At 42.6% G+C, this 22548-nt stretch overlaps 1 protein-coding gene across 4 annotated transcripts in view; it reads right to left on the bottom strand.

Annotated features, from left to right (window-relative positions):
- Positions 1 to 22548, bottom strand: part of golga4 (golgin A4) — a 246147-nt gene that overhangs the window by 143462 nt on the left and 80137 nt on the right. For 3 of the 4 annotated variants that reach the window (XM_072263075.1, XM_072263085.1, XM_072263094.1), the window contains 2 exons: positions 16549 to 16736; positions 12553 to 12636 (listed from right to left, as the gene is read on the bottom strand). In XM_072263075.1, the coding sequence (XP_072119176.1) occupies positions 12553 to 12636; positions 16549 to 16736 (272 nt within the window). Of the gene's footprint in view, positions 1 to 12552; positions 12637 to 13734; positions 13862 to 16548; positions 16737 to 22548 lie in introns of those variants that run through there. The other variant, XM_072263104.1, reaches the window with a different exon arrangement.

The raw sequence follows: 22548 nt of genomic DNA, 5'->3' as shown, positions 1-22548 counted from the left end.
TCAGCAGTTTCCTCGCTATTCAAGATCATACTGCAAGTTTTAACCATTCTTCCTTGATGTATACTACACCTTCAATCATGGTATCATTTGCAAATCTGCTGATACAGTTTACCACATTATCATCCAAATCAATAATATAAATGATAAACAAAAGACCCAGCACCAACCTCTGCAGCACACCATGACCCACAGCTCTCCAGTCAAAAGGAAAACTATCCATTACCACTGTCCATCTTCTCCAACTAAGCAAATATTAGTTCCAGTTGGCTTCTTCATCCTGAATGCCAAGTGACTTAACCTTCTGAACTGCAGGGAATCATGGGGAAAGGGTATGAGGCTTTCCGAAAGTCCATGCAGAAAACGTTCAGTGCTTTTCCTTGATCAGCCTTCTTGCTTATATCCTCAAAAATCTAAGATTAGTTATACATAGCCTAACACACACAAAGCCATGTCGACTAACCCTAATCAGGTCTTGTTTTCCCTTAGAATATTTTCCAATAATTTACCCACAACTGATGTCTGGCTCACTAGCCTAGATTTTCCCAGCCACTGTTCCCACTAAGCTGCGTGGGTATGTGGCTGTGTAGTAACTGAAATGCTCCCACACAGACACCTTTGTTGCCGCATAGCTGGAATTTTCTTTTATATAATGTTAATTTAAAGTGCCGTGCAGTTGTCAGGCAGTGTAAAAAATATTTTTTTTAGAGGGAATATTCCCAGCTTATTCTTAGAGCCTTTCTTAAACAACAGAACTATATTAGCTATTCTCCAGCCTCCAGGCACCTCACCCATAACCAAGAACTTATTAAATATCTCTGCCCAGGCACCTGCAATTTCTGCACTAGCTTCCTACAAGGTCTAAGGTGGTATCTTGCTAAGTCCTGGTGATTTATTCATTTTAATTCAACTCCAGACAACACCTCCTCTTCTGTAATCAAGATTCAGTCCATGACCTCACTACCGTTTTGCTTCAGTTCAAAAGTTAACGTCTGTCTCCACAGTAAAAGTGGATGCAAAACAAAATGACAATATCTCTATTGGCTCCATGTTGAGATGACTATGCTGATCTTCAAGAGGACCAATTTTGTCCCTTACTATCCCTTGGTCTTAGTATAGATATACAAACCCTTGGGATTCTTTCAACCTTGTCTGCCAGAGCAACCTCAGGTCCAGTTTTACCCTCCTGATTTCCCTCTGAAGTGTTTGCTTACATGTCTTATACTCTTCAAGCACCTCATTTGAATCTAACTGCGTATACCTCATATGTGCAACCTTCTTTTTCTTTACCAAGGCCTCAATATCCCTCAATAACCAAGGTTCCAGAACCTATTAGCTTTGCCTTCTACTCTAAGGGATTCTGGACTCTCAATATCTACCTTTGAAAGCCTCTCGCTTTCCAACCATTTCTTTGACATATCCCAATCCACATCTGCCAGATCCATTCCAATGCCATCAGAATTGGCCCAGTTCCAAATTAAAATCTCAATCCGAGAAGCAGTCTTATCTAACTGGAATATAACTTCCCCACTCATATACTCATGTCCGGACTGAAGGCCAGCACGCCAAACACCTTCTTTACCCCTCTATCTTTGGCGCTGCTTTCAGAGAAGTATGCACTTGTACTTCTGGGTCTCTGTTTCATATCCAACACAGTCTTACTCTGTCTAAATCCAAAACTGGCTTGATCTCCCAAAACCGATCTCATGGTCTTATGGTCTAAAATCTAGGTAATAGACAATAGACAATAGGTGCAGGAGTAGGTCATTCAGCCCTTCGAGCCAGCACCGCCATTCACTGTGATCATGGCTGATCATCCACTATCGGTATCCAGTTCCTGCCTTATCCCCATAACCTTTGATTCCGCTATCTTTAAGAGTAGTATTTATCTCTTTTTGAAAGCATCCAGAGACTTGGCCTCCACAGCCTTCTGGGGCAGAGCATTCCATATATCCACCACTCTCTGGGTGAAAAAGTTTTTCCTCGACTCCGTTCTAAATGGCCTACCCCTAATTCTTACAACTATGGCCTCTGGTTCTGGACTCACCCATCAGCGGGAACATGCTTCCTGCCTCCAGCGTGTCCAATCCCTTAATAATCTTATATGTTTCAATAAGATCCCCTCTCAGCCTTCTAAATTCCAGAGTATACAAGCCCAGTCACTCCAATTTTTTGACATATGACAGTCCTGCCATCCCAGGAATTAACCTTGTGAACCTACGCTGCACTCCCTCAATAGCAAGAATGTCCTTCCTCAAATTTGGAGACCAAAACTGCACACAAAATTCCAGGTGTGGTCTCACCAGGGCCCTGTACAGCTGCAGAAGGATGTCTTTGCTCTTATACTCAATTCCCCTTGTTATGAAGGCCAGCATGCCATTAGCTTTCTTCACTGCCTGCTGTACCTGCATGCTTGCTTTCAGTGACTGATGTACAAGAACACCTAGATCTCGTTGCGCTTCCCCTTTTCCTAACTTGACTCAACTTAGATAATAATCTGCCTTCCCGTTCTTACCACCAAAGTGGATAACCTTACATTTATCTACATTAAACTGCATCTGTCATGCATCTGCCCACTCACCCAGCCTGTCCAAGTCACCCTGCATTCTCATAACATCCTCCTTACATTTCACACTGCCACCCAGCTTTGTCATCTGCATATTTGCTAATGTTACTTTTAATTCCCTCATCTAAATCATTAATATATATTGTAAACAGCTGCGGTCCCAGCACTGAACCTTGCGGTTCCCCACTGGTCACCGCCTGCCATTCCAAAAGGGACCCGTTAATTGCTACTCTTTGTTTTCTGTCGGCCAGCCAATTTTCAATCCATGTCAGTACTCTGCTCCCAATACCATGTGCCCTAATTTTGCCCACTAATCTCCTATGTGGAACTTTATCAAAGGCTTTCTGAAAGTCCAGGTACACTACATCCACTGACTCTCCCTTGTCCATTTTCATAGTTACATCCTCAAGAAATTCCAGAAGATTAGTTAAGCACGATTTCCCCTTCGTAAATCCATGCTGACTCGGACCAATCCTGTTACTACTATCCAGATGTGTCGTAATTTCATCTTTTATGATTGACTCCAGCATCTTTCCCACCACTGACGTCAGGCTAACCGGTCTATATAATTCCCTGTTTTCTCTCTTCCTCCCTTAAAGAGAGGGACAACATTAGCCACCCTCCAATCCACAGGAACTGATCCTGAATCTATAGAACATTGGAAAATGATTACCAATGCATCCACGATTTCTAAAGCCACCTCCTTAAGTACCCTGGGATGCAGACCATCAGGTCCCGGGGACTTATCAGCCTTCAGACCCAACAGCCTATCCAACACCATTTCCTGCCCAATATAAATTTCCTTCAGTTCATCCATTACCCTAGGTCCTTTGGCCACTATTACATCTGGGAGATTGTTTGTGTCTTCCCTAGTGAAGACAGATCCAAAGTACCTGTTCAACTCATCTGCCATTTCCTTGTTCCCCATAATAAATTCACCCGCTTCTGTCTTCAAGGGCCCAATTTTGGTCTTAACTATTTTTTTCCTTTTCACATACCTAAAGAAGCTTTTACTATCCTCCTTTATATTCTTGGCTAGTTTACCTTCGTATCTCATTTTTTCTCCGCGTATTACTTTTTACTTACCTTCTGTTGCTCTTTAAAAGATTCCCAATCCTCCGGCTTCCCACTCGTCTTTGCTATGTTATACTTCTTCTCTTTTATTTTTATACTGTCCGTTACTTCCCTTGTCAGCCATGGCCTCCCCTTACTCCCCTTAGCATCTTTCTTCCTCTTTGGAATGAACTGATCTTGCACCTTCCACATTATTCCCAGAAACACTTGCCATTGCTGTTCCACTGTCATCCCTGCTAGGGTATTGTTCCATTAAACTTTGGCCAGCTCCTCCCTCATAGCACCATAGTTCCCTTTGCCCAACTGTAATACTGACACTTCCGAGTTTCCCTTTTCCCTCTCAAATTGTAGATTAAAACTTATCATATTATGGTCACTACCTCCTAATGGCTCCTTTACCTCGAGGTCCCTGATCAAATCCTGTTCATTGCACAACACTAAATCTAGAATTGCGTTCTCTCTGGTAGGCTCCAGTACAAGCTGTTCTAAGAATCCACCTCGGAGGGCCTCCACAAACTCCCTTTCTTGGGGTCCAGTACCAACCTGATTCCTCCAGTCTACCTGCATGTTGAAGTCTCCCATAACACTGTAGTATTACCTTTGTGACATGCCAACTTTAACTCTTGATTCAACTTACATCCTACATCCAGACTACCGTTTGGGGGCCTGTAGATAACTCCCATTAGGATCTTTCTACCCTTAGAATTTCTCAGTTCTATCCATACTGACTCTACATCTCCTGATTCTATGTCCCCCCTCGCAAAGGACTGAATATCATTCCTCACCAACAGAGCCACCTCACCCCTTCTGCCCATCAGTCTGTCCTTTCGACAGGACGTGTACCCTTGAATATTCATTTCCCAGACCCTGGCCACTTGAAGCCATGTCTCTGTTATTCCCACAATATCATACTTACCAATTTCCAACTGTGCCTCAAGCTGATCCACTTTATTTCTTATACTCCGTGCATTCATATACAATACTTTTAATTCACTACTCCCCTCACCTCCCATACCAATTCCTATTTCACTTGGCCATACCGTACGATCCTTTCTTGAGCTTTCTGCTCTGTTTATTCTGCTGTCATTCTTAACTTTTCTTATTCTCACTTTCCCTTTATCTCCATCCTTATATTTCCAGTTCGCCTGCTCCCCCCCACAACTTAGTTTAAACACACCCATGTTGCAGAGGCAAACCTGCCTGCCAGAATGCTGGTGCCCCACTTATTAAGGTGCAACCCATCCCTTTTGTACAATTCATCCTTACCCTGAAACATACCCCAGTGGTCCAAGAATGTAAATCCTTGCTTCCTGCACCAGTTCCTCAGCCACACATTCAGATCCATTATCTCCCTATTCTTGACCACTCCAGCACAGGGAACTGGAAGCATACTGGAGATAACCACCCTGGAAGTCCTGCTTTTCAGCCTTCTTCCGAGTTCTCTGAAGTTGCACTGTAGAATGTCTTTCCTCTTCTTCCCCACGTCATTTGTGCCGATATGCACCACCACTTCTGGATGTTCACCTTCACCCTTGAGGATTCCCTGCAATCGGTCCGTGATATCCTGGATCCCGGCACCAGGGAGGCAACACACCATCCTTAAATCTCGTCTGTTGCCACAGAAACCCCTTTCTGAACCTCTCACTATGCAGTCCACTACTACCACGGCTCTGCCTGACACCTGTCTCCTTGGCTTTGCCTCAGCGCCAATTGTTGACTCGCAGACCCGTCCGCCTCTCAGACTGGCACTGAATCTGTCCCGACAGCTTCCAAGAGGGAGAACCTATTTACGAGAGGCACATCTCCCGGGGTCTCCTGTACTTCGAACATCCTTTCCTTGCTCATCGACGTCCTCCTTCTCTCTTCCTGTATCCTGGGTGTAACGACCTCACTGTAGGTCCTGTCCAGAAAACTCTCGTTCCCCCAGATTAACCTAACGTCATCCAGTTGTCTCTCCAGTGCTGCAACACGGTCCTTCAGAAGCTGAATCTGGACATATTTTCCGCAGGTGTAGGACCCTGAGGCACCATCAGTGTCTGTGACCTCTCACATCATGCACGCAGCACACTGAATCAGCCTAGCAGTCATTTCCTCACCACTTCTCCCCCTCTCCAACTGTGGCGTAGTCTCCTCGCCGAAGACTCTGGAGCCAAAGACTCGCACTTTTCTCACAAGGCACTTCCCTCGACAAGGCCGCTCCCCGACAGGCCACTCCCCTACAGCGAGCCTTGCTTATATTAGCTGATAATTTGAGTAATTAGCTTCACCTGCCTCGCCTCCTCCGACCTGGAAGGTCTGGTTAGCTCGCTGCTCACAACCGGCTTTTTAAATCAGCCGCTCCTTCTCAGCCAATCCCCGCACTCGCTCCTTCACCTGCCGCGCTTCCTCCAACCTGGAAGGTCTGGTTCAATGCACTGGTTTAATATGATGACAGCTTGTATATAAAAATTACCACAAAAGTTTTACCAATCCTCAGCTCACATACGTAACTACACAAGACCCCCTGTAATTTTTTTTATTACGTTCTCCACAGAATATACCACCTATTGCCTATAACTCCAAATAAATTCATCTCCACACTTTTAAACATGGGACTCAACACCCCCTGCATGGGTTTCCTCTGGGCACTCCAGTTCCCTCCCATATTCCAAAGATTTAGAATTAATAAGTTGTGGGCATGCTATGCTGACGCCAGAAGCGTGATGACTCTTGCAGGTTGCCCCTAACACAATGCTCACTGATTTGACCCAAATGATGCACTTCACTGTATGTTTTGATGTACATGTGACAAATAAAGCTAATCTTTACACAATACACATCAAAGTTGCTGGTGAACGCAGCAGGCCAGGCAGCATCTGTAGGAAGAGGTGCAGTCGACGTTTCAGGCCGAGACCCTTCGTCAGGACCTGAAACGTCGACTGCACCTCTTCCTACAGATGCTGCCTGGCCTGCTGCGTTCACTAGCAACTTTGATGTGTGTTGCTTGAATTTCCAGCATCTGCAGAATTCCTGTTGTTTGCGTTTAAAAAAGCTAATCTTTAATCTCCTTTCAAACTGGATCCTTGACTTGCTGACCAATAGACCGCAATCAATAAGGATAAGCAGCAACACCTCTGCCATGATTATCCTCAATACTGATGCCCCACGATTGCATCCTCAGCCCCTTACTTTACTCACAACTGCATAACCAGGATCTGCTCTCACACCATTTACAAGTTTGCAGATGACACCACAGTACTGGGTTGAAACACAAATAACAATGAATTGGAGTAGAGAAAGGAGAAACAGAGCCTGGTGACATGGTGTCATGACAACCTTCCCCTCAATGTCAACAAAACAAAGGAGCTGGCCATGGATTTCAGGAAGGGGGATGGCTACATGCATGCTCCTGTTTACATCAATGGTGCTAGAGTCAAGAGTTCACGATCCAAGGAGTAAACATCACCAACAGCCTTTCCTGGTCCAACCATGTTGAAGTCATGTCCAAGAAAGCTCAACAGTACCTCTACTTCCTCAGGAGGCTCAAGAAATTTGGCATGTCCCCTTTGATCCTCACAAATTTTAAGTGTCTTATCGAGATAACCATATATAATTTTTTTGTTTTACACTGTTCTGCTGTCACAAAACAACACACTTCACAATGTATATCAGTGATAATAAACCTGATTCTGATTGGTCTGGCAATTACTCTGAGCAGGACTACAAGAAACTGCAGACACAGCTCAGCACACCACAGGAACCAGCCTCCCCTCCATGGACTGTCTGCACCTCACTGCCACTGTAAAGCAGCCAGCTGGACATTCTTGCTTTTCTTCCCTTATCATCAGGCAGACCACCATACTCAAGGACAGTTTCCACCAAACTCTTAAATGATAGCTGAATGCTTCCCTAGACCATTAAGATGTAATACTCACCTCACATTCCACCTCATAGAGGCCAGAGTGAAAACTGATATAAAAACTCTATTAATTTCGTCTGCCATTTCTTGGTCCTCATAATTGCCTCTCCAGTGTCATTTCCCAGCGGTCCAATGTCTATTCTTGTTTCTTGTATTTTTTATATATATGAAAAACGTTTGGTGTCCACTTATTTTTATTGGGGAGCTTACATTCATATTTTAAATTTTCTCTCCTGACATCAACCTTTTGAAATCCTCCCACTGTTAACAGATGCTCCTTTCTATGCAATTAATCTCACCCAATAAACTACTGCAAGATATTTCCCAATAGCTCCATAATTTTCTCTGCCCAATTCAGGACCTTAACCTGTGAACAAGTCATATCCTTCTCCGTAAGTTTTTAAAACCTAGTAGAATTACTGTCACTGGATCCATGGTGCTCACGAAAAGACACTTCCTCTACTCAACCCTCAGTTATATCCTCTCTGGTAGGTCCCAAGTATATCGATAAAGGAAGCTTCTTTGCACACTTTTGACAAATTCCACTCCATCCAAGGAGTTGACCCCGAAATCAAAATCTCCTACTAAAATTACAGTATTATGTTCACAACTGGTTGCAACCTCGAATACAATTCCAGATTAATCATCCCCTCCTTGTTTCTAATTTTCTCCTATATTGCCTCACTAGAAAATTCCCCAAAATTATCTTTTCTCAGGAGCATTGCTATGTCCTCTTTCATCAAGACAAATTCCTCTTCTTTTACCTGCATGCCTGTGATACCTATAGCATTTGTATCCTGGGACAATGAGCTGCCAGTCCAGCCCTTCCCTCAGCCATCATTCTTTTATGGCTATAACATCCCAGTTCCCAGAGCCAATCCATGTCCCAAGTTCATCCAGCTGACGTGTTGAGCCTCTTCTATAGAAATAAATGCAGTTTAAATGAATTACTAAAAAAGCTCCTCAGATCCCTTTTATGGGATTCGTAAGATATGCACGTGGATCAAAGAAAAATGGAGGGCTACATAGCAGAGAGTGTTAGATTGATCTTGGAGTAGGCTAAACAGTTGGCACACCATTGTGGGCTAAAGACCCTGTACTGTGCTCTATGTGAAGAAGCACATAGACGGCCAGGGCTTAGAGGGATATGGGCTGATTACAAGAAATTGGGAGCAGTTGAGTGAGCACCAAGGTAGGCATGAGCTTATTGGACTGAAGGGCCTGCAACTGCGTTGTCCTGCTTTGAGTTTGTCCTTCAGGAGGACCACACCAATTGCCCAAACTGACATTTCAACTACGCTCATCCTAAATAGTTAAGTTAAAAAAAAATAGTTACTTACAAACATTCAGAAATTTATACATAATTAAAATATATTGCCCACCCAACCCTCTACTTCCTTAATTTGTAGCCCTTAACACCCTTGAAATCAATGAGGTCTGTCTATTCCAGGTCCCACTGAGCAAAAAATCAGAGTGGATACTTCACAGAGTCCTCACGTAATGCACAGTAACAGATGTGATCAGTAAGAGAATTCCACAGATGTCTAAGGCTTAAATAGCAACACAAGAGGCTAAATGCATGTAAGCAAGATGTACTGCAATAAGCCAAATAAACCTGAGATGCCCAGAGCTCTGGTTAGAAAACAGAATATTTGTGCACATGGAGGAACTGAGGGGGCAAAAAAACATCTGGTTAAATCACTCTTAGTTCATCTTTTGCACATGTCCATCTGTTTTTAGGTAATACGGAGATTAGTTGTAAATAATTGTTCACATAAGCATTAATTACTTCCAAAAGGAATTTTAAAGGTAGTACACAGAAAGGAAAAGAAATAAAGTCCGAAGCTGGCAAGCTGTCAGGTCTTCCATGGTTTTATTTGCTTAATCAATTTTACAGGGATCACCAAGAGGCTGGGGCTGACAGCAAGCATCTGGAAGATTAAGCAGTATTGATTCTTACTCAGTAACAGCAACTGAATTCAGCATCTTGAAACGTTAAAGGAAAACCAATGTAGTCACCACAAAACTCCAATATTAATTGGAAGACTGGACAAACCAATGGTCACACTTCTGCAAATCAATATCTCTAGCACTGAGGTTCTAACCAGTTTCCACCAACAACATTGGGTATACCCCATTATCAATATGCTTTAGCCCAATCCACCAACACAAACACTCTACTCCAAATTCCAACAAAGTAAGAAAACTTGTGGGACATTTGTTACATCGACACTGACTCATGGGATCCCTGCACCGTAACAAATGAAAATCTTTTAAAAAAGCATTACGGAAAGTACTAGGCAAAAGCCTCTTCAATAGGAACTGAGTGTTGCAGAGTGCCACATTCAGCTAGCATACAATCCACAGAACTGGAGTGGGAACAAGCTGACCACAACCCTGGGTGACAGACTACAATAACTAGTTCAATGCAAATTGCAATCAGATTTTGTAGAACTGCTACAACTAATTTGGTATTTACATTGAACCTTCTGTTCATATAATTAAGGATATTTGACATTTACAGTTAACAAAGCAATGATTGCTAGAACGTTATTTAAAATAAAGTGAGGTGTTTACTGCTAGATTTTAAAATTTATAAGAAGTTCTGTGATCTCCATGCCATGATACCTCCCTGTGCAACTGGATCCTCTATTTCCACATTTGCAGACCCCCCGTCACTATGGATTGGCAACCAAATCTCTTCACCAATCACCATCAGCACAGGTGCATCACAAGGCTGTGTGCTTAGCACCCTGTTATACTCACTTCCTGTCAGATCACCGGCAGGTGGTAAGAGTGGGCTCGCTCACCTCAACACAGAAGCCCCCCCAGGGCTGTCTCCGAAGCCCCCTCCGTAAATCTCAGTACACGCATGACTGTGTCGCCACTTGCAGCACCAATCTGCTAATTAAATTTGCTGACGATACTACATATTATCTCAAATAATAACAAGGCAGCCTACAGAGAAGAAGTCATCACCCTGACACAGTGGTGTCAAGAAAACACCCCCCCCCCCCAACATCACAAAAACAGAGGAGCTGGTTGTGGACTACAGCAGGATTGGAGACAGGCTAACCCCTATTGACATCAATGGATCTGGGGCTGAGAGGGTGGACAGCTTCAAGTTCCTCAGTATACACATCACCAAGGACCTCACGTAGTCTGTACGTACTGGCTGTGTGGTGAAAAAAGCACAACAGCACCTCTTTCATCTCAGACGGCTGAAGAAGTTTAGCGCAAGTTCCCAAATGCTCAGGATTTTCTATAAGGGCACAACCGAGAGCACCCTGACTAGCTGTATCCCTGCCTGGTATGGGGACTGTGCTTCCCTCAATCACAGGACTCTGCAGAGAGCAATGTGGACAGCCTAGCGCACCTGTGGATGTGAACTTTCCACTATTCAGGACATTTACAGCGACAGGTGCATAAAAAGGGCCCAAAGTAACATTGGGGACCTGAGTCACCCCAACCACAAACTGTTCCAGCTATGACCATCTAGGAAACAGTATCAAAGCCAGGACCAACAGGCTCCGGGACAGCTCCTTCCATCAGGCCATCAGGCTGCTTAATTCACGCCGATATAATTGTATTTCTAAGCTAAATTGACTGCTCTGTTGTATTTCTTACCGTACAAACCATTTATTACAAATTACTATAATTTGCTTTAAGGTGGAAACGTAACTTAAAGATTTGTGCTCCTTATGTATGTGAAGAATGTAAGAAATAAAGTCAATTCAACTCTTATGACTGCGTGGACAAGTACAACTCCAATGCCATAATGAAGTTTGTTGACACCACCATTGTTGTTCGACAAATCAATAAACTGGCAAACCTGAGGGAGACTGAAAATCTGGTACCACAACAATTTCTCACTCAATATCAGCAAAACCAGAAAACCGATTATTGACTATAGGAGGAAGAAGCCAGTTACATGAGCCAGTCCATATTAGGGGAAATGGAGGTGGAGTCATCAGTAGGTTTAAATTCCTTGGCGTTACCATACCAGAGGATCCGTCCTGGAACCAGCATGCAAGTCCATCATGAAGGTAGCACAACAGCGCCTATTTTCTTAGAAGCTTGCACCTCATCTAAAACTTTGACAATCATTTATAGATAGATACACAATGGGGAGTATCCTGACTGGTAGCATCATGGCTTGGTATAGAAACACCGATAACCAGGAACATAAAAGTCTACAAAATGTGGTGGATACAGCCCTGTCCATGACAGGCAAAGCCCTCTCCATCAGGCTCCTGAACAAGCATGCAAAGCTTCACTCACCTCAACGATGAACTGACTCCACAACCTACAGACTCACTTTCAAAGACTGCAACTCATGTTCTGTCTTATTTATTTACACATTTTGTCTTCTTTTGCAAATTGTCAGTCTTTGCTTATGTATAGTTTTTCATAAATTTCTACTGTATTTCTTTATTTTCCTCTAAATGCCAGCAAGAAAATGAATTTCAAGGTAGTATGTAGTGACATCATCATCATCATCAGGTGCATGCCCAGATTGAGTTTTGACTGCCATGGCCCACACACTCCTGTTACGGGCAAGTGGATCAAATCATTGGTATTCATTGCTGTCTCCATCATCATTTGCCTTTGCCTTCCTTTTGCTTTCTTCCCTTCAATCTTTCCCATAATTACTGTGCATTCTAACTCCTCTTTCCTAATCACATGTCCAATGAATGTTACGTTGTTTTTTCATGATCATTATACATACTTCAATAATGAACTTACTTTGAACTAAATTTTTTGACAGGAACTATTGGACCCCAAACCTACTTCCTACGAAGGTATCTAGTTAGGCCTGGAATTCATTATTTCAGATTGCAGCTAGCAGACCAATCGCCAGACTTCAACATGAAATCTACGAAAAGATACATGGAAATGTTCAAAGGTCAGTCATTCGCCAGCAAATCTCACCATTGAATCCGTTGTTATTCCTGCTTCTCTGAGGTGGATGGCCACACATTCAAACATTCAACTCCCTTCCATACTTACTGCTCACCTTATCTTGCTCCAATTGTTCAATTAAATTCTTTGCATCTCGAAGCTGAGTAATCAGTTTCGTCTTCTCAGCTGTCTGCAGATCCTGAAAACAAAATGAACATTGCTTGATATTGTCGATGGAATTTATAACAAAGTTACAAGCTGTTTGACCAACTTGTCAGTAGTTCTTCTCCACACAAAATTCCTTGACCCCCATAGATACCAAGGCACTAGACTTGGAAACTAAACTAGTAAAGATATCCCTGTCCTTCCCCCTCATGCTCTGAACTAACTTGGCTTCAAATGCTATTGCACAAAATTTTCACACATCAAAGTTGCTGGTGAACGCAGCAGGCCAATTCTGCAGATGCTGGAAATTCAAGCAACACACATCAAGTTCACCAGCAACTTTGATGTGTGTTGCTTGAATTTCCAGTATCTGCAGAATTCCTCATGTTTACGCACAAAATTTTCACAAGTTTGTAAAATGCGATTTCATTTCAGATGTATCTAAATTTTCTATCAACAGCAAAATAGCAACACACATTAGCAAGCCTCAAAAAAAGCTATAAGTAATCAAGCAACCTCTGTACTACTTTTCCGACAATTATTGTTGGTTGGCTTCAAGTCAAGAAGATTTCTAATACCCAGCTATAATTATATTATTAACTTGGCTGAACAGCTAAAGAAAGTTAACAATTCTCTGACAAGATGCAAAATTAGGTGCACATATTTTAATACAAATTTTCAAGACCTTGCAGAACTCGAGGGCAATGTCCAGACCACACACCTGGACTTGGCTCTTTGGGCTGAAAATTAGAAGAGGATCTATGCTGTGCCCAATTTGAGGTAATTGAGACAAATAGAGACTGGCTTCATTTATGTCTGCCATTATCCAGGACTTGGTTCAAATTCCAATTCAATGTTGACTTACTTCATGACAGACCTGACACTGAAAGTCATTCTGGTGCATTGCAGTCTGGTCCAGTCACTTACACCCAGAAAGTACACCTGCAAAAGATGCTGGTGCACCAGACTCAAGTACACCTGCGTGGGCTCCATTTTTCTTTGCTCCACAGTCACGTTCAACATCCCCCTTATACCTACTTTCAAGCACCTTAAAACTATGCCCCCTCGTGTTAGCCATTTCAGCCCTGGGAAAAAGCCTCTTGCTATCCACATGATCAATGCCTCTCATCACCTTATACACCCCTGTCAGGTCACCTCTCATCCTCCGTCGCTCCAAGGAGAAAAGCTCAAGTTCAACTAAACTGCTCTCCGATCCAGGCAACATCCTTGTAAATCGCCTCTGCAGTCTCTCTGTAGTATTCACATCTTTCCTGTAATAAGGTGACCAAAATTGAACACAGTACTCCAAGTGAGGTATAACTAAAATCTTATATAGCTGTAACATTACCTCACGGCTCCTGAGCTCAATCCCACAGTTGATGAAGGCCAAAACACCATACACCTTCTTAACACTGTCAACCTGCACAGCAGCCTTGAGTGTCCTATGGATACGGACCCCAAGATCTCGCTGATCCTCCACACTGCCAAGAGTCTTACCATTAATATTATATACTGTCTTCAAAATTAACCCACCAAAATGAAATACTTCACACTTACCTGGGTTGAACTCCATCTGCCACTTCTCAGCCTAGTTCTGCGTCCTATTGATGCCCCACTGTAATCTCTGACAACCCTGCAGACTATCCATAACACCTCCAACTTCTGTCATCAGCAACCTTATTAATCCACATTTCTACTTCCTCATCCAGGTCAGTTATAAAAATCCCAAAGAGGAGGGTCCTGTGGAACACCACTGGTCACCGTCCTCCATGCAGAATAAGAACTACCCACAGCCACCCTTTGCCTTCTGTGGCCAAATCAATTCTGAATCCACAAAGCAAGGTCTCCTTGGATCCCATGCCTCATTACTTTCTGAATGAGCCTCACATAGAAAATGCCTTACTGATATCCATATACATTACATCCACTGTTCTACCTTCATCAGTGTGTTTTGTTACATCCTCAAAGAATTCAATCAGGTTAAAAAGGCATGACCTGCCCCTGACAAAGGCACGCTGACTATTCCTAATCAGATTACGTCTTTCAAAATGCTCATAAATCCTGCCTCTCAGGATCTTCTCCAACAACTTGCCCACCACTGAATTAAGACTATAATTTCCTTGGTTATCTCTACTCCCTTTCTTGAACAAGGGAACAATATTTTTAACCTTCAAATCCTCTGATACTTCTCCCGTCCCTATTGATTATACAAAGATCATTGCCAGAGGCTCAGCAACCTCCTCCCTCACTCCCCACAGTAGCCTGGGATATATCTCAGCCGGTCCTGGTGACTTATCTAACTTAATATCTTTCAAAAGCTCCAACGAATCCTCTTTCTTAATGTCTAGCATTCCAGTCTGCTGCAAGTCATCCCCACAATTGCCAAGGTCCTTTTCACTGGTGAATACTGAAGCAAAGTATTCACTAAGTACCTCCGCTACTTCCTCTGGCTCCATTCACATTTCCACTCTCATTCCTGATTGGTCCCATTCTCACACAGCTCATCCTCTTGCTCTTCACATGCTTGTAGAATGTCTTGGCATTTTCCTTAATTCAGCTTGCCAAGGCCTTCTCATAGTCCCTTCTAACTCTCCTAATTTCATTCTTGAGCTTCTTCCTGGCATCCTTGTAATTTTCTAGAGCTCTAACAGTACCTAGTTTCTTGAACCTTTTGTAAATTTTTCTTTTCTTAACTAGATTTTCTATATCCTTTGTACACTACTGTTCTTTTACCCTACCATCCTTTCCATACTTCTAAGCAGATCACCATGCAAATTTTCCCTGAACATTTGCCATATTTCTGCTGTGCACTTCCTTGAGAACATATGCTCCCAATTTATGCTCTCAAGTTCCTGCCTAATAACCTATTTCCCCCTACCTCAATTAAATGCTTTCCCAAACTGTCTGCTCCTATCCCTCTCCAGCACTATGGTGAAGGCAATAAGTGTTGTGATCCCTACCTCCAAAATGCTTTCCCACTGATACCTGACACATGACCAGGTTCATTTCCCAATACCAGATCAAGAACAGCCTCTCCTCTAGTTGGCTTATTGCATAGGAAACCTTCCTGAACACACTTAACAAACTCCATCCCATCTAAACCCCTTGTCTAAGGAGATGCCAATAACTATTCCAAAAGTTAAAATCACCCAACCCTACTATTGTGGCACTGTTCCAGAATCTGCCTTGCCCACTCAGAGTTATTGCCCCTTCCCATTTCTAACTTCAACCCACAATGACTCAGTAGACAATCCCCCCATGACTTCCTCCTTTCCTGCAGCCGTGGTTACTATCCCTGACCACTAAAGATTTATACAGCGGCAACATGACTTCCTGACTTTTGTACACAACATCCTGACCAGTGAAGGTAAGTATGCCACATGCCTTCTTTACTACCTTGACTATTTCTGTTGCCACTTCTAGACAGTAATGGACTTAGACCCAAGATGCCTTTGTACATTGGTGTTCTTAAGGGTCCTGCTATTTACTGTATACTTCCTCCTTGCATTTAACCTCTCAAAGATTAATACCTCACATTTTCCTTGATTGAACACCCACTGCTATTTCTCCAGCCAAATCTGCAACTGTTCTATTCCCTGTTGTATGCTTTGACAACCTTCTTCACAATCCACCGCTCTTTCAATTCCTGTGCCATCTCTATCTTTATAATCAGCCAATCACTTTTCTTCAGATAACTGACATGTATAACAAACAGAAATCCCAGATGTGACCTCTGCAGAACACCACCTGTTAGAATTACACCATCCACCACCAATTCTGAATCCAATCTACCAAGTCACATTGACTACAAAATAATTTTATTAGGAGCGAAATACTCAATATTATGCTGTAATTGAACACCAATCAACCAGTAAACTATTTTGTGTCTGGATGGGATGAGCAGGAGCATTCAGAGATGAGAAAGATTGTCAGGTTTTAAATTCACCTTTATTTTCTCCAGCTCTTGATAGCGCTCATCTAATTGCTCTTGAAGGGCTTCCTTTTCGTTGGTCATCTGGGCACAGCGTTCCTTATGGACATGAATCATCTCTTTGCAGCGCTGTAGAAGATTTTCTTGCCTCTTCACACGTTTTTGAAGAATTGTTATGGAATTAGCATCATTGCCAGCTCCCTCTACATGGCATAGAATCATAGTAACTTTAACAATAGTAGAAGAAATCTGGAACATGGCCACAAAAAGAAATCTAAAATTGGCTGTAAAGAACATTAAAGCAACAAATAAAAAACGCAAAGTTATTTTTGACATAAAATCTAAAGGAAACTTAACAGATAACTAATGAATACAGGTCTGAATTTTACTTCTGAAATTTCAAGAATTGTTTTGTTACCAACAGCCCATATGATGAACAGAATGCTTCTTGCGCAAACAAAATAGATTGATTTATAAGACAGTAACAAAATTGGATACTGAAATCATACTCTATTTCTACAGCACCATTTAGAGTTATGAGGGCATAGCTATGAAAAATGGGGACTCCTGGTAAGAACTATCAGTTTTCACTGACTTATCTAATGCTGATGGTCCAGTAAAATTTTTGTTTATGCATGCACCCACAACTCAGATACACAGACAAATACAGCATTGTTGAAAAACTATGTTTCCTTGAACTAATAACTAAAGAGAATATTCTACAATACAAAAAAATCATGAACTCAGTCAGAAAAGAATATTTTCTGTGACAGACATATGTTATTTAATAACATAAATGAAGAACTTCTTACAAACTCACTTTGGAATTTAATTGTATTTCTTGAAAATACAAACAAAATATCTTGGAATGCTACTACCACAAGGTTTTTCACTTTATCCTGACCATGCTCAGTCCTACCCTAATCTATGTAAATATAAGCAAAACATGAGGCAAGATTTAGGAGCAGAATTAGGCCAATCAGCCCATCAACTCTGCTCCACCATTCAATCTTGGTGTTTTTTTTAAAAATTCAACCAACTTCTCCATCCCCCTTCTCTCATTAACCCTGAAACAAGAATCTATCAATCTCTGCATTAAACACACCCAAACAGCAGGAATTCTGCAGATGCTGGAAATTCAAGCAACACACATAAAAGTTGCTGGTGAACGCAGCAGGCCAGGCAGCATCTCTAGGCCATTAAACACACCCAATGACTTGGCCTCCATAGTCCTTTATAGCAACAAATTCCAGAAATTCACCACTCACCAGGTGGAAGAAATTCCTCCTCATCTCAGTTTAAAGAGATGTCCCTTTATTCTGATGCTATTGTGAGGGGATCCTGAAGTACCCCTACTAACTGTTGTTTTGAAAAGAGAGACAGAGAGTTACTTACCACCAATGGCTTGTTTGTAAAAGAGAGAGAGAGAGACAAAGACTAACGGTTGGACTGTCATTTTAAGGCACTGGAAGAAACTTCAGAATTCTACTGAGTTGGGTTTGGAGACAGCACTGAGCAGCTCAAAAGTTGCTATGGTGACCGAAGGCAGGTTGTTGATATTACTTCAAGGACAGTTCGCCTGCTTGTGCATTTCTTCAGAGAGGAAGGAGGAGTTACTTGAATGACAGGTGGTACCCAGTACAGTGAGATAAATAGGAGGTCAGATGATACAGACCTCAGACACATGTTTGGACACCAAATGAGCATTGTTGTGCCCGTAGAAAAAGTGGGTTTTGGAGGAGCGATCAGGCGGATCAATCAAATCGCTCTTGCAGTGAAAAGAAGGAAAAGGGGCTGACTGGTGGGGAGTTGTCCATGTGTCCCACCCTCGCCTGGGGGATAGCTCCACGACAGAAAACCGGTCCACTTCGTTAAAGTCACAGTCGGTGACTTTTAAAGGATTTTGAAGGACAATGAGAAGATTGACGGCATCAGCTCACCTGAAGATTCAAATATATCTCTCTCTCTCACAAGTGAACTGAACTGAACTTTACTCATCATCATAAGGCTGTATCTTTTTACCCCTAGACTTAAAGAAGCTTGCTTTTTCATACATATATTTCCACACTTACTGATTTACTTACACACACATATATAAAAAATCATTGCTAACCCATTTGATTTATTTACATTTATATTACTGTATTGCATAGTTACTAATAAATATTATTAGTTTATAGCAATACTGGACTCCAAAGTGTTTTCTATTTCTGCTGGTTCTTTATTCCCGTCATGGGGCACATGACACTATGCCATCACATCCCAAGCTGTTCTACAAATGGGAACACCCTCTCTACATCGACTCTACCCAAGCTTTTCAGTAGCTGGTAGGTTTCAAAGAGTCTCCACGCCCCCCCACCCCACCACCTGTTCTGAACTCCATTGAGAACAAGTCCAGAAACACAAAATACTCATTTCAAGCTGGAGGAGCTCAGCAGGTCGGGCAGCATCCATGGAAAAGATCAGTCGACGTTTCGGGCCAGAACCCTTCTTCAGGGTTCTGGCCCGAAACGTCGACCGATCTTTTCCACGGATGCTGCCCGACCTGCAGCTTGTTGTGAGTGTTGCTTTGACCCCAGCATCTGCAGATTATTTTGTGTTTAAAATACTCATTTGTTGTGCTTTTCATTCCAGGGTACCTTCTTGAGAACCTCTTGTGGACCCTCTCCAAGACTAGCACATCTCATTAGATATCAGGCTCAAAGTTTCTCACAATACTCCAAATATGCTTTGACCAACAATTTATCAAGCCTCAGCAGTGCATCTTTGCTTTCATGTCAATAATAAAAGCAAGGATGCACTGCAATCAATATCTATAAATAGATTGACCATACTCATGGCCTTATAAACCAACAGTATTGATTGGATAGTTATCATGGTGATTGCAATATTGATATAAATCATGCAAGTCAATCATAAGACCATAAGATATAGGAGAAATAGGCCATTCAGCCCATTGAGTCTGCTCTGGTATTCAATCAAGCGTTGATCCAATTCTTCCCATCATCCCCACTCCCCTGCCTTCTACCCATACCCTTTGATGGCCTGGCTAATCAAGAACCTATCTATCTCTCCCTTAAATGTGCCCAATGACTTGGCCTCCACAGCCTCTCGTGGCAATAAATTCCACAGATTTACCATCCTCTCACTAAAGTAATTTCTCCGCATCTCTGTTCTTAATGGACATCCTGCAATCCTGAAGTCGTGCCCTTTTGTCCTACAATTTCCTACCATGGGAAATAACTTTGCCATATCTAACCTGTTCAGACCTTTTAACATTCGGAATGTTTCTATAAGATCCCCCTCATTCTCCTGAATTCCAGGGAATACAGCCCAAGAGCTGCCAGACGTTCCTCATACAGCAACCCTTTCATTCCTGGAATCATTCTCGTGAATCTTCTCTGAATCCTCTCCAATGTCAGTATATCCTTTCTAAAAATAAGGAGCCCAAATCTGCACACAATACTCCATGTGTGGTCTCACAAGTGTTTATAGAGCCTCAACATCATATCCATGCTTCTTATATTCTATACCTTCAAAAATGAATGCCAACATTGCATTCGCCTTCTTCACCACCAACTCAACCTGGAGATTAACCTTTTAGGTATCCTGCACAAGGACTCCCAAGTCCCTTTGCATCACTGCATTTTGTATTCTCTCTCCATCTAAATAACAGTCTGCCCATTTATTTCTTCCACCAAAATGCATGACCGTACACTTTCCAACACTGCATTTCATTTGCCATTTCTCTGCCCATTCCCTTAAACTATCTAAGCCTCTCAGCAGGCTCCCTCTTTCCTCATCACTAACTGCTCCTCCACCTATCTTTGTATCATTGGCAAATTTAGCCACAAATCCATTAATCCCAAAGTTCAAATCACTGACTTACACCGTAAAATGCAGCGGTCCCAACACCTACCCATGTCAGTGTGCATGCGCCGGTTGTGCATGCAGCCTGAAACAGCCGCTCCGACTAGTTTTCTTACTTTTTTTCTTCTTACTTTCTTAACTTACGCTGTTGTATTTTTTTTCCATGGTAACACGTTGAAGCTGCACCCTCTCTAACATGCTGGCGGAGAGTTTTATATGGGTTTTTAGCACTGGAAATAGTTACATTCGGACACATCTCATTAGCGGGGCAGCAGTATGGTCGCATTGTTTATTCCAGGGACCAGCTGATTGCGCTTATGCCGGCCGGTTTAGCGAACAGAGTAGTGGACACCCCAGCTGAAATCTGGAGGAAAACACACTGAGGATGCAGACGGGGAATCAAAAAGGCGAGGAAAGAGGACCAGGTCGAGACAACAGAGACTTATGGAGAAGAGGAGTTATAAGCTGTGTCTTCCCTCTCTCATTATGGGCAATGTGAGATCGCTGGGTAATAAAATGGTCGAGTTGATGGCGTTAGCCAGGTGTCAGAGAATATTTCCGGAAAGCAGTGTTACGTGTTTTACTGAAACGTGGCTGCACGTGGACATACCCGACCAAAACGTTTCCATGGAGGGCTTCCAGACCATTAGGGCTGACCAGAAGTGCACTGACAGCGGTAAGCGTAAAGGAGGGGGGCTTGCCGCTCTGGCTAACAACAGATGGTGCAATCCTGGTCATATTACGATTGAGGAATGTGATTGTAGCCCGGATATTGAACTCTTTGCTGTTGGATTCCAGCCATATTCCACCAAGATGCAACACTGGGCATCATGGAGGTTGTTCCTGCCTGTGGACATCGAACTTTGCAGGTCCTCCCATGGAGGGTCAGACACCCTGAGCCAATGGGCTGGTCCTGGACTTATTTCCATCTGGCATAGTTTGCATATAGTTGTTTGATTGTTTGTGGTTTTGTATTGCTATATTTATGCTCTATTCTTGGTTGGTGCAGCTGTAACAAAACCCAATTTCCCTCGGAATCAATGAAGTATGTCTATGTCTATGGAACTCCACTGGTAACCAGCAGCTAGCCAGAATGGAATCCCTTTATTCACACTCTGTTTTCTGCCAATCAGCCAATGCTCCACCCATGCTAGTAACTACCCTGTAGTTCCATGGGCTCTTACCTTGCAAAACAGCCCCATGTGCAGCCTTCTGAAAATCCAAGTACACCACATCTACTACATCTCCTTTGTCTACCCTGCTGTAATTTCCTCAAAAAATTGCAGTAGGTTAGTCAGGCAAGATTTTCCTTTCAGGAAACCATGCTGGCTTTGGCTATCTTGTCATGTGCCTCCAGATATTCCATAATCTCATCCCTAACAATCGATTCCAATAACTTCCCAACCACTGATCTCTATCATTACCTAGTTTTTTTGAACCTTTCGTAAGATCTAGTGAGCTCTTCTTATCACCTCCGGATCACTGCACAACACCCAATCCAGCACAGCCGATCCCCTAGTGGGCTCAACCACTGATGCCAGGCTAGCAGGTCTATAGTTTCCTTTCTGCTGCCTCCCACCCTTCTTAAATAGCGTAGTAACATTTGCAATTTTCCAGTCATCTGAAACAATGCCAGAATCTATCAATTCTTGAAAGACCATTGTTAATGCCTCCGCAATCTCTCAAGCTACTTCCTTCAGAACCCAAGGGTGCATTCCATCAGGTCCAGGAGAATTATCTACCCTCACACTCGCCAGCTTCCTTTCATAATTCATCTTTTTCTTCCTGATGACCTTCTTAGTTTTCTTCCACAAGTTTTTAAAAGCTTCCCAATCCTCTATCTTCCCATTAACTTTGGCTTCCTTGTATGCCCTCTTTTTTGCTTTTACTTTGCCTCTGACTTCACTTGTCAGCCACGATAGTGTCCTTCCTCCATTCGAAAATTTCTTATTTGTAATATATATGTCTTGTACTTCCCTCATTTTTCGCAGAAACTTCAGCCATTGCTGCTCTGCTGTCCTTCCTGCTAGTGTCCCTTTTCAGTCAACCTTGGCCAGTTCCCCTCTCATGCCATTGTAATTTCCTTTATTCCACTGAAATACCGACACATTGGAATTTAGTTTCTTCTTCTCAAATTTCAAAGTG

Source organism: Mobula birostris, chromosome 1, assembly GCF_030028105.1.
Source record: "Mobula birostris isolate sMobBir1 chromosome 1, sMobBir1.hap1, whole genome shotgun sequence".
NCBI classification, from domain to species: Eukaryota; Metazoa; Chordata; class Chondrichthyes; order Myliobatiformes; family Myliobatidae; genus Mobula; species Mobula birostris.
This window is presented reverse-complemented; position numbering and strand designations above follow the sequence as displayed.